The 13,726-nt window shown below is 42.3% G+C and overlaps 1 protein-coding gene across 1 annotated transcript; it reads left to right on the forward strand.

Annotated features, from left to right (window-relative positions):
• The first annotated feature begins 1,491 nt into the window (after positions 1-1,491).
• On the forward strand, positions 1,492-11,191 carry LOC311223963 (ras-related protein Rab-11B-like). Its single transcript, XM_084308741.1, has 5 exons — positions 1,492-1,620; positions 4,299-4,494; positions 4,701-4,894; positions 5,079-5,159; positions 9,791-11,191. Exons 1-5 carry the CDS (start codon positions 1,581-1,583, stop codon positions 9,934-9,936), a joined length of 657 nt encoding a protein of 218 aa, XP_084164867.1. The 5' UTR covers positions 1,492-1,580; the 3' UTR covers positions 9,937-11,191.
• The last annotated feature ends 2,535 nt before the right edge of the window (positions 11,192-13,726 follow it).

The raw sequence follows: 13,726 nt of genomic DNA on the forward strand, positions 1-13,726 counted from the left end.
TGATGTACTGTCCTGCTACATCACTGTGATGTACTGTCCTGCTACATCACTGTGATGTACTGTCCTGCTACATCACTGTGATGCACTGTCCTGCTACATCACTGTGATCCACTGTCCTGCTACATCACTGTGATCCACTGTCCTGCTACATCACTGTCCTGCTACATCACTGTGATCCACTGTCCTGCTACATCACTGTGATGTACTGTCCTGCTACATCACTGTGATCCACTGTCCTGCTACATCACTGTGATGTACTGTCCTGCTACATCACTGTCCTGCTACTGTTTAATCACTGTGATCCACTGTCCTGCTACATCACTGTGATCCACTGTCCTGCTACTGTTGCATCACTGTCCTGCACAGTACAGGACACAAAATGATTTAACTGCCTCTCCTCAAAGAGCACCTATGAGAGACAGAAATTCGAGACTGGCCCCTGTAAATGTCCTAACGCAACCCCCTCCAATGTACAATAAATGTCCTATTAAACCCAATAATACACAAGACCCTCTTCTTGGGACCAAGTAAGGTTTCGACGATAATCCAATGTACAGTCCCCCCCCCCCCCCCCCCCCCCCCCCCCCCCTACCAACCTCCTACCTACCAACCTCCTCCGATGTACAGTTTCTTCGTCAAATGTATATATCTCTTTTTAGACTCTTTTTGTATCACAAACAGTACTGTATTTTTGTAAATCTGGTATGTCATAAATGTATAGATGTATATGTCATGTATGTCATATATGTTATGATGAATCGAAAATGGGGGACCCTGATGTAAACAAGACAAAAGTCTTTCTCTGGTCTGGATCCCCTTAACAATTGTGTGCATTGAGCTGTACTGTAGTGTATTGTAATTTGTACCCATTCTGCAATCTGTTAATAACATTTTCAATCAATCAATCAATCAATTCAATCCCCCATTTTCAATTCATAGTGACCCTGATGTAAACAAGACGAATTGATTGATTGATTGAAAACTTTATTAACAGATTGCAGAATGGGTACAGTACAGTACAGCTCAATACACACAATTGTTAAGGGGATGCAGACCAGAGAAAGATTTTCGTCTTGTTTACATCAGGGTCCCCCATTTTCAATTCATCTCAAAACATATATGACATACACGACATACAGATAGACAGTACGAAAGTATTTCTCTGGTCTGCATACCATTAACAATTGTGTGTATTGAGCCATACTGTATTGTACCCATTCTGCAAAAATGTTCAATCAATCAATAGGAGAGGCGTGCCGATTCCCATCCGGTGGGCGTGGTTTTCACTTCAAACGTAGCCTTCGAAGGCTACGCCCTGCATTGAGACAACCCTTTGAGTAAAATAACACAGTGGGAAGTACAGTTTTCTTGATCGCGCACGACGATTGGCCCATATTATTTAGAGAAATATATGATTGGTGAATCTATTTATCAATCAACGTGAAGACAATTTCAATTGGTCAAAGTAGTTGTCCCTCAGCTGACGTGCGCATTGCCTGCCGGGTGGCTCCACAGGAAGCAGAGGTCCGTTGTTTATTGTAAAAATACTTTAGTTTAAAGTAGATAAATAGACTTCTGAAATGGGGAACCGAGATGATGAATATGACTATTTATTCAAAGGTAATTCAATTGACTCTTGCAAGTGTTAACGTTACAGATTCAGACATTGCTCTCTTGGTATCGCAGGTGAAGTTATGTGCCAGTAGTAGCAGCGAGTGAGGAAGTCAACTAGCTAACGTTTGCTATCTAAGCTAGCTGGCTAACTAGCTAATTGTTTAACCGTCTAAAAATGCCAGATTTAATAATAAGGGGGGTTCGTCCTTCGTTAAATGTAGTTATTCTACTGGCGAATCGATCGATGAACTGTCAATAATTAAAATTAGGGTTGCCAAGTTTCGCAAGTATGTTACAGTAATGATGACTGTTAATCAACTTGCAGCAATCAGCTGAGTGAGAAGAGCTATCATAGGTTGGCTAACGTTAGCAACCTTATGTCACCTGAATGAATGAATGAAAACTTTATTTAACCGATTGCAGAATGGGTATAATACAGTACGGCTCAATACACACAATTGTTACGGGCATGCAGACCAGAGAAAGACGTTTGTCTTGTTTACATCAGGGTCCCCCATTTTCAATTCATAGACAATTATGACATACACAACATGACATCATGACATTTATGGCATAGGGACATACATGACATACAGTATAGTTACATTTGTGACATATACGATATGCAAATATACAGTACTGTTACCCATAGATCCTGACAGAGAGTATACATATGATGGGGAGGAGACTGTACATTAGGAGGGGGTGGGTGGGTGGGAGAGAAATATACATACGGCAGGGCGAGAATATACATACGGTGGGGAGGAGACTGTCTATTAGTAGGGGTTTGGACATTTATGGTGGCCAGTTTCGAATTGCAGCCTCCCGTAGGTGCTCTTTAAGAGCGGTTTTGAATGTGGGTAGGGATTCACATTCCTTTACAGCTTTGGGTAGGGCGTTCCACATTATAGACTATATGAATTGAAAATGGGGGACCCTGATGGAAACAAGACAAACGTCTTTTTCAGGTCTGCATCCCCTTAACAATTGTGTGTATTGAGCCGCACTGTATTGTACCCATTCTGCAATCTGTTAAATAAAGTTTTCATTCATTCATTCATTCATTCATGTGGCATAATTGTGAAACGTGTTTAGTCCCTTGTTTGAGCCGAATCTGGGTTTAACATGATTTGTTGAGCTCCCTCTGGTGTTGTGGTCGTGGTATTCACTGACCTTTGGGAAGTATTTTGACATGTACATGGGTACCTTAGTCATATAGTGTATCTTGTAGACCAGGCCCATTGCAAGTTGCTGTACTCTGTCGTCTACTCTAAGCCATCCTAAGGTTGTCAAAGTGGGCAGGGCAGGGGTGAGGTGGGTTCTAGGAGTAAGGTCAAGTAGTAGTCTGACCAGTTTGTTTTGTGATGTTTGTCTTGTTTTTAGCGCCTTTGAGGTGCTTTGGTACCATGAGGTGCAAGCATAGTCGTAGTACCCTTGAATGAGTGCTCACTGTGCTCCTGTTAGTCTTCAGGGTATTCTTGTTTACCAGAGAGGAGATCCGGTACAAGAATCTAGTTCGTTGGTTGACTTTTTTTATTACCTTGGATGCCATTTTGTCACAGGAAGGATTTGCCTCTAGGATGGAACCTAGGTATGTAATTTCATCTTTCCTTGTGACAATATTGTCACCCACTGTAACTGAGAAGCCGTCGGTCTTGCTGAGTTTGTTATTTGATCCGAAGAGAATGCACTCTGTTTTACCCAGGTGATAGTTTGTTATCAGCGAGCCAGGTGCAGATTCTGCCGAGTTCTGAGCTGAGGGCTTTTTCAACCTGTAACTTGTTCTTGTCAGAGACCAGCAGTCGTCCGTGAACAAGAACAAGTTGCAGTCACAAGCTGACGACATGTCATTTGCATAAATTAGGAACAGTAGTGGTCCTAGTATGCTTCCTTGTGGAACACCACAGCTCACTGTGAGGGGGGGGGGGGGGATAGAGTACTGTTTACCTCCATCATCTGTTCTCTCCCCTCTAGGTAGGATTGCATCCAGCTCACTGATAAACTATCAAAACCAATTGCTTTTAGCTTGTCAATCAGTATGGAGTGATTGACAGTGTCGAATGCCTTTTGTAGGACCGTCCAGCGTGGTTGTTCAAATAGAGAAGGCATGTGTCAGTGGAGTGGGATGTTCTGAAGCCAGATTGGAATTCGTAGATTAGATTTTTTTCCGCTAGGTACTTTTCTATCTCTGAGTCTTCGTAGACTAGTTTTTGCCTGATCAGACGGCAACTAATATTGGACTGGTGAAGAAGGTGGGTACCTAACCTCACCTAGCTAACGTTAACTCTTAGTCTTGAACTTGTTGACAACTTCTATGCTGTCCGAGTGTCCGTTATGCTTATGCATAACTATCTGTTGCACTAATTATTCTCTGAGCTGCTTGGGCAGGGCGACATTCTTGCTTACTTACGTCTGAGGACTAGACGGAATGGAACGGAATTGATGATGACGACATTCAAATGTACTGGAACCGATGACTCACTTGTCTTGTCTGTTATATTAATTCATGCTATCAGGAATTGTGGCTGTACAGCATCAAGCCAATGACTACTGTCATCTTTAATGGAAGGGTCTCTGTGTGAAACCATGTGCAGTACAAATGTAGCCAGTGTGGGAACTGGAAGCTAGGTTTAAGCAGAGGCACAACCACTCTATGCTGCTGGTAATATGTGTTATTTTCCCAGTGGTGCTAATAGGAGACTCTGGAGTGGGGAAGAGTAACCTGCTGTCTCGTTTTACGAGGAATGAGTTCAACTTGGAGAGTAAGAGCACCATCGGGGTGGAGTTTGCCACCCGCAGCATCCAGGTGGATGGAAAGATGATAAAAGCCCAGATCTGGGACACAGCTGGACAGGAACGCTACAGGGCCATCACTTCAGCGTGAGTTATTTTCCTCTGTGTGTGTTAGTTTTTCAAATTTTGTGATTGTAATTTGTAAGATTATATAGAACAACAATGGCTTATATATGTAACTCTTGACATCTTGGAGAGACAGATTTTTTGTACTTTGCTTAGGCTACATCAATGCAAATAAAGAGGAAGTGGGATAAAGTCATTTCCCTTTACTGGTCTGTTCTTCTGAGCAGGTACTATCGGGGGGCTGTTGGTGCTCTCATCGTTTATGACATCGCCAAACATCTGACCTATGAGAACGTGGAGCGCTGGCTGAAGGAGCTGAGGGACCATGCTGACAACAACATCGTCATCATGCTGGTGGGCAACAAGAGTGACCTGCGCCACCTCAGGGCTGTGCCCACAGATGAGGCTCACGCCTTCTCAGGTAAACCACGGAGATACGGAGCCCTGCCGTTTTAACGGGAAGAAATAAGATATGTCTTTTCATCCCCTACGATCAGACCTCATGAAGTATTAAACATGAAGTTTGAGCCAATCATACAATTTGTAAAGTGTATGAACTTGTAAATGTTCAAGATGTAATGTTATCGTCTCTTTTTGTTCCTCAGAAAAGAACACACTCTCGTTTATTGAAACATCTGCCTTGGACTCCACTAATGTAGAAGAAGCATTCAAGAACATCTTAACGGGTAATAAAAGTGAAACATTGTACAATACTCGACACAAATGCTGTCAAACGACTCATTAATTGGAAAATAGGCTGTGATTAATCGCAATTAATATAAAAATACATTGCAAAATACATCTATTGAGGCTGTTTTGATGAATAAATGCATGCTTGGGGAAGTAATCAAAAGGATTGGTCACATTATTTAGTCTTCAGTCTTCACATTATTTAGTGGAACGGCAATCCATTTAGTAAATACATTTTCTGAGGCAACCAGTGTTTCCAACCGGATTTTGTGAAACTGTGGTGGGTGAACCTCTGCCCCTCTAGTGGGGTCCGGGGGCATGCCCCCCCCGGAACTTTTTTGTTTGTTTGTACGTTTTAAAGTTAAATGAATCAATCTGGTGCACTTTGAGAGCAAAATAAAGAGGCTAGATCTATGATGAACTTTGTGCTCAAAACACAAAATTTACTAGAGCAGTGCTTCCCAATCCTCTCCTCAAAGCACCCCAGCCGTTCAATGTATTTGTTAAATTCCACCACCAGCACACCTGATTCAACTTAACTAGCCCTTTATTAGTTGAATCAGGTGTGCTGGTGGTGGAATTTAACAAATGCATGGAACGGCTGGGGTGTCTCTAGGAGAGGTTTGGGAACCACTGGACTAGAGCATACATTTGAGCCATCAAAGAAATTAAGCAAAAGTGGTTACCTGTGTTGAACTGGTTTATTTTTTAGAAAATAAACAAATATACTGGATTACTATTACGATGCCCATAGCGCCCTCTGGCGTCCAATGTGTTAATAAATAGGTTTTGTAATTAGAGCAACGTTATGCACCTGCCGAGAGAAACATTTTCCTACCTGAGCAACAGGGACACGGAGCAATAGAGAGACGCAAATGTTCTGGTCTCAATCATAATGTTTCTTTTGGACAATAAATCTTGCAAACTACATCAGCTGCAGCCTGGACAGTCAACATCCACAACTTTTGTTACCCGAGTAGAAAACATCTTTCAGCGCCATGCTTAGCGGTTATCTCTACCACTAGATGGCCAGCTTGATAGTTGTTTCCGTGGTGTTTCACTATGTTTGCAAAGCTGTGTGTGTCTTCTGTATTATAGCTGTGGAGACAATGGTGTGGCTAATTTGACAGACATTACTTGTAGTGCAACATGGAAAAAAGAGTTTGTTTTTTCTACACACTGTAGTTTGTAGTTTATTACACGCTAAACATCGTGCATTTCCAAGATAATCCAGTCGTTTTTCATAGATTGCGAGATAAAACGTGTTATGTGCAATAAGCCCGAATCGTTCTTGTTGATTCCCTGAACCCCCAAATACTCTCAAATCAAAGGTATATAACATGTATATATGTACCTTCACAAAATCATCAAGGGGGGGGAGGGGGGGGGGGGTCGTTTTAACTCAAAACTGTGATCGTGTTTGCCGAGCATGTTTTACGTCCGGTGAAACACAGAACTGTGATAGTTAGAAAAACACGTTTCAGATTCGGTAAAATAGACATAATATACCTTACTTTAGCCAGAAGGTATTCAAAAAAAATTATTCCAAGTGATCGCATCGCCATCGCGATTACCAGTGTATATGTCTATACACGTTTCGATGGTCAAATACGCTTAGGCAACGGAATTTCGAGGCGATCAATGTGAGCAGGAGGAGGGGCCCCTACCAAGAAAAGAAAAAAAGGAGGCCATGTATCAACACCAAGCCATTCCAGTTCAGACACAGACGATACTTCCACCTGGTGATAGTCGATCGGCATTGCAATTCAAACATATACAAACGACCCAGGGACGGCTAGAATGATCCGGATGATGATTTAGAACGGGGATCAGAGGAAAAATATCAAAGGATCAAAACCTGAGAGATCTCCGGTCTGGCGCTCAACCGCTGGCGAGTTAACCCGGGATATCTCGGGTCTGGCGCCCAATGTGTTAAGTAGGTGCATCGTGGCGCATTGTCAAAATATTTAGGGAACGCCCGGGGACCACGCCCGGGGACCATCCAAGTGCTCCTGCCCGTCTTCGTCACGGACGAGACAGCGTTAGCGATCTGTTGTTGTGCATGTTTTTCCATTGGGTTTCTCTTATCGGGGGGGGGGGGGGGGGGCCTTGCGAGCATGGGGAGAACATGCAAACTCCACACAGAAAGGCCTGGGAGATCACAATCACCTGGGTACCTGGCATCGCGGAAACCTGGTCCCCAAGCGGGAATCGAACCCTTATTTTTAATTGTAGCGTGTATAGGGACAAAATGCCAATGGATTAAGTATAATATGCGTTGCGGGCTATTACTAGCCTCCCAGGAATTACCCCAGACCACTCTAAAACCATACTTATATTCACCACGGTATAAAACGAGTATGTATGGATGGAAAAAATATTCCTTTTTCACATCTTGAACGATAGATACTCGATGTCAAATGGGCCATAATATTGCATATATAGCTATAATATTTAAATAGTTATAGCCCTGCAAACAAGGTGAGCGACTCCCACCATTTACAGCGGTGGCGGTAGCTACTACAGGATGAGGCTTATCCGTGGCGTCCAATGAGTTAAGTAGGTTCATCGTGGCGCATTGTCAAAATATTTAGGGAATGACAAGTGGCCACTACATATACTGTATATATTATAAAGAAATCTATAAAACTGGATGTTTTATTACAAAAAACGGATAGTATAATAACCATGTCATCTAATTCTATGACATCTAATTCCTTTGCACAATTCAGTATGACTCCGCTTCTGAAAACAAGCCAGCCAGCTAACCCCAACTAACCTTACTGTCATGCACTTGTCCTAATAAACTAACCTACACTGTAACACGCAACACTTTGATGAGTATTGTTACTCAGCTGATAGAGTTGTACCCTTCCTGATGACTTGTCGTACAGAACTTGTAAGTCGCTTTGGATAAAAGCGTCAGCTAAATGTAAATGTAGCATTAACCAAGTGCTAGACCTCCGTGGTACAGTAGCCCACCTTGCTGACAGTGGCTTCGTCTTGGTGCCTCAGAACACATTCTGGTCATAGTTATTCCAACAAGCTGACTGGCTAAAGAGATTTTTTTTTTTCCATTTCAACCTTTATTTAAAATCGTAAGCATCTGAGGTTTCCCTCATTTACAGAAACGACAATTGTACAGTACATAATAAAAACAATATTCACAGAAATTTAAACACCAGAGTAAAACAAATTAAAAACGTTTAAAAAATAATTTTAAAATATCAACAAACAGTTACAGGTAGTCACACAATGGTCTGAAATCATACATTTAAACATTCCAAGGGAAGGGAGAACCTCCAATTTTAGCGTGAGTTGAAGGACATTCCATGAGTTAGAGGCATCAAAGGAAAAGGCTGACTTCCCTAGCTCACAAGAGTGAAACTACTTTTTCTTGTAATGTTAGCAAAAATAACGCTAGTAGATAAGAGCTTGCAGGAGGGAAAAGACGCTGGATGTGTTTGGGCGCAGCAGCTGACACACCTCAGACAACCCTGAGGCCGCTTTTCCTCCTCTAGTGGCCAGCACATCTCTCTTGTGTTTTGCGATTCTTTTTTGGACTCCTGACACCATGTTAACCTCACCTGTTATCTCGTCCCATGCCTTTTTTTGGATGGTCTTGTACCCTGTATTGACACTACTAAATAAGACGTCACGGTTATGTTCTACTCCTTGCAACAGTATCTCCATCCCTGCACCGATGAGGTTAGGTCTGCGTTTACTGGCCAGTGCACGAGTGGTGTTGGCTTTCCACGTTGACAGGATTTTCTGTATGATACCATGTTCAATAATGCTGTATAAACTGTGTGTATATATCTACATCTGTCTGTACATACCGGCATGCATATACTCTGTAGATACCTTAACTACTTTTACTAGTTACATACATTGCTGGCCAGTATGACTTTTACCATAGGGTCTGTATAATATTACAACTCTACATGCATCTGATACAGCCCTTATAAGGAACTGGTGTGGCGTTTATGTATGCAAATTCTGGTGTACGAGAATGCATGTTCAATTTAAGAATCTGTGGCATTCCTCATTCAGGGGAGCACAGCTGAGAACACTTTGACTGTTTAAGAACACATTTCCATGCGTTCATGTATCCGGCGGGGATCTCTTGCGAAGTTTGCAGTGGCAGTTAATCACTCTTCTTTTAATCCAAAAGTCTGTTCTGGAAGAAATGTATAATAAAAGACCATGGAACAGGAGAGCTTCTTGAAATGAATAGTTCTAGCGAAAAAAGAAGGTGCTCTTTGGTAGAGGGTATGAATATGTATTGTAGACATGAGAAGAACCATGACACTTGGCTTGTAGTGAAAAACATTTTTAAATGCCTTTTTTATTTCATTGGCAAGTTCTATACACCAAACATGATTGGAATATTAACTCTTGACACGTTTCGGCATCTAGCCTTCTGGACCGCTCAGAAACGTTGTATTATAAAATCTTCCATTAAGGGGATGTCTGGTCTCATCACTCTCCCGGTTGACATGTCGGAGGAAGGTAAACGCACCGACTAGGGAGGCTTTCTTTTGGAGTTATGGGTGGCGGTTGGGGTCAAAAGAGGTAATGTGATTAAATTGACAGCCCTACTCAAATACTATTGTTTCTCCTACAGAAATCTACCGTATCGTATCACAGAAGCAGATAGCGGACAGATCTGCACATGACGAGTCACCGGGAAACAACGTGGTGGACCTCTTTGTCCCGCCCAACACCGATGGGCAGAAAGGCAGCAAACTCCAGTGCTGCCAAAGCCTGTGACACTCATCTTTACCCTTCCCTCCTTCACCTCCCCCAAACCTCTCCTCTTCATCACCGCTTTACTCTCGAGTGTCGTGCTGCTGTCTCTACCTCCACATCTTCAGTAGTCTCTTGGACACCAAGACTCTCCTTGTGGTTGACATTCCGTTTTTATTGTTTTCTCCCTTTTTAGTTTTTATGTACTCTTATCTTCTAACCTCAGAAAAAAACATATGTCTACATAACTTCAGTAGTGTTTCCATAATAGCCACAATAATGGTGATGCAGAGTCTTAGCGTCATGCTAAGCTATTGTGGGGCTAAAAGTCTACAGTTTTCTTTAATTGATTAACTTATATGGCCCTGATCATGTGACCCAATCGAAGGAGTAGTGAGGGATCAGTATGGCTACGTTTCACTGCTTTTCTATTTTTTTTTTTTTTTTTCTTCCCCTTTTGTTGTCTCGTCCGCTTTCATCTGCACTGACACTTGACTGTTGAGATCATCTGCCACAGTGGAATCTTTTGAGTTATTCTGGTTGATTTAATTCCACCTGTGCATCTTGGGAGTGTTGACGTGCAGACTTAAGTCTAGAGCTTCTAGTTTTTCTCCCTGTCTGAGCCCTGTGTCCACCATGGCATGAAGTTAGCAAGGGACCTGACCTGCAGTCACTGTCTGACACGAGATGGACAAGTGTGAAACAAATGTGACTTTTTTTTGTGATGTTCTTGATGCGCTTAGTGCACAGAGATACCAAAGAAGATTTATTTTTATTTTTATGCAATCATTATCTTATAGAGGTATGGGTACAGTATGTCTTAAGCTGCCCAGATTGCAGATTTTAGCTTAGTTCTTGCAACACAAGACATGTTATTTGCAAAGCTACATTATATGATATAGCCATCATATGCATCTAGCATGTTACATTAAATTAATTAGAGCTTCAAATGGTTACTATATCTAACTATATTTTATTCTCTCATTGTGTAGATATTCTTATTAAACAAATGCATGAAACCCCAAGGAGACTTGGAACTAGTAAAAAGGTGTGAGTAACTTACTCATACAGATGTATTACTTGTCAATATACTCTTAAACAAATAGAGTAGGAGAAACTGACCAGGTAACTAATGTGCCTGTATACACATCCTTACATCCTCGAATGAGCCTTAGATAATATCAAAACACACATGGTGATAACATATGTTCAAACACTCAGACATTTATTCTAAATGTCGTGTTATTTTCTTTTAATAAAAAAAAAATTTTGATTACTACTTTGACCTGGAATTCATATTTGGATGGAAAGAAGGACTGAATGCCCATGTTGAGGCCATACATCTATCAACTGCCTTTGGTGTGGGAAACACTTGATTCAACTTGCACCTCAGAACCTACAGGGGTTGAGCTTGTTTGAGGGTCAACTGGTTCTGGTGCTGTGGCCCTAAGAGTAGGAGAATTAATTTCCCTATTGGCTTGGCTGGGCTTATAAGAGTTTGAGTTCTGTAAGTCTGTTATATCTCTCCTACCTCTGATTATTCTCCTCCATCTGGGTTTGGAGCTGCTCCTGCTGCATCCGTAGTTGCCATGTCACCATTTTGCATGAATCATTCCCTTGTGTGAGATTCCACATCTCCTGGTTGCAGTCATTACTTGGAGGTGCTTGGTCATCAGATGATCCACCAGAGGACACAACATCCTCCACATCGTCTTGTTCCACATCCAGAGGCAGAACGTTGTCAGGCATGATGAGGTTTCGGTGAATTTTCTCCTCATCCCTGCCGACCTTCTTTATGTGGTACACCGGAGGCTTGGGATCCATCCAAGTGACCTCATAGGGGTCAGATTCCCATCAGTCAACCAGTTTATTTCCCCCTTGTTTTGTCTTTAGTTGCCAGGAGTGCAGTCACCGACTGACACGAGAACCTTTCACCTTTTTGTCAAACTGCTGTTTTTGACGTGATTGCCGTCTGGTTGCATGTTGTTGGGCAACTTTCATTGACTCCCTCAGGTCATGATTCAGCTTAGTGACATAGGCATCATAGTCGAGCACTCTCATCTCAGAGCAGACTCAAACATGACATCCCTTGGGGAATCCTTCTGAACATGAGATAGAAGGGGCCAAGGGCATAACCTGTTGTCTCATGGCTGGTACAATTGTGTGAGAATGTTGTTGATCATCTGAGGCTCGTAGCATACTGCCAAGAGTGCGGTTGAAGCGCTCCACACTTCCATTTCCAGTAGGATGATGGGCTGTGGTGTGAGATTTATGAATTGGCTATGTCAAGGAGGTTGTGGATAAGCTGAGACTCAAAGTTGGAGCCATGGTCTCCATGATCCTCTCTGGGAAGCCATATACACAAAATAAATCATTCCACAACTGCTTGGCCACCTATTTTGCTGTTTGGATTGCACAGGGGAATGCAAGAGCAAGGCGTGTGAAATGATCTGTAACCACAAGGACGTCCACAGGGCTCTTGTTTGAGTTCTCTGCACTCGAAAAGTCTATGCACACCAACTCGAGTGGAGCATGAGTTTGGATGGACTCGAGAGGGGCTCTGGCTTCTGGTTCTGGGGATTTGCTCACGACACACCGTTTACACCTAGTCACTTACTCCTTCACTGCCCCAAGACGTTGCATTGCATAACCTGGGCACAGTGCCTGGTGAAATCCCTTAACTCTGCTACTATCTGTTCATCAGTGCCAGTTGCTGTTTCCATACCCGTGTCCCCATAGCATATCTCATGGAACTGGTGACGCATACCAAAGCGGTCTGCAGCAGCTTCCAGAAGCACCCTTGAGTTGCTGAAGCCAGAAGTCTGTAGCGCAACTAAAGCCCGCTCTGCGGCTCCAGGGTTGGCAGGCTACATGCATGGTGGAAACTGCATTCGCCAGGCACACCAGAGCGAGATTGGGATGCACACAAGCATTCGGATCGATAAAGTACATCACTTTATACTTTTTAAGAACTTTTTCAGTCCTTCGGTTTTCCTTGCTCCACTTAGAAAAACCTTGTCGCTTCCACTCATTTAGATGGAGACACAAGTAACCGGTGACCCCTGTTGCACATAATTTGATATAGTTATGTGATGTCTGAAACCAGCCTCAAGTTCCTTCTCTTGAGTTGTGGCTCACGCTGTGTCCACCTGGGGGGAAAACGGAACTAAGTAATATTTGTACTGATGTAATTTCAAGTTGGAACAAGCACTTAAAACAGATTTTCTCTACCATGTTTATCGGATTTAACACTTTGATTTATTGTAAAAATACACTATCTTGGGGGAGACACTATCTTCAGAGAGCAGTTTCCTCCCACATACCCTATCTATTTGCCATTTCTCCCTTTTTGTTTACACTTCACTAATAGTATTTTGGAGCCGCCGTGGGGAATGCATGAAGGTAAATGGAAGATATATGAACCTTTTGGAATAGAACAATTCCCCCAGGGATGAAGGATGCAAGTCACTTTACATTTTTTACAAGTCCAACCATTTAAAACATACTCAAATTAAATTTGTTATTGGAATTAAGAAACTGCAATTGTAATTGTTTATGGTTGGCTTAATTGCCTTATGTCTCTGAAGAATTGACATGTCCCATTTGTTGAAAAATACATAATTCATGTTGTTCTGCCTTTCACAGCATGGATTATTGAAATGTTAATAAACATAATCTATACAACCAGTTGACAGACAGGATTTATTTTCAATTATCCTGCTCTCCTAATATGTCCTTGCATAATGCTGTATTTAATGCCATGGTCTAATAAGCGTAATTAGAAGTGACTGACTAATGCATGGAGGTCAAGATC

Source organism: Notolepis coatsorum (genome assembly GCF_963971535.1).
Source record: "Notolepis coatsorum genome assembly, chromosome: 2".
NCBI lineage: Eukaryota > Metazoa > Chordata > Actinopteri > Aulopiformes > Paralepididae > Notolepis > Notolepis coatsorum.

Bases quoted from the DNA above. Each gene is read 5' to 3' on its own strand.
- LOC311223963 (XM_084308741.1), top strand. From the start codon at position 1,581: ATGGGGAACCGAGATGATGAATATGACTATTTATTCAAAG. The intron at 4,495-4,700 runs GTGAGTTATTTT...TCTTCTGAGCAG, and splicing joins TACAGGGCCATCACTTCAGC to GTACTATCGGGGGGCTGTTG. The intron at 5,160-9,790 runs GTAATAAAAGTG...TTTCTCCTACAG, and splicing joins ATTCAAGAACATCTTAACGG to AAATCTACCGTATCGTATCA.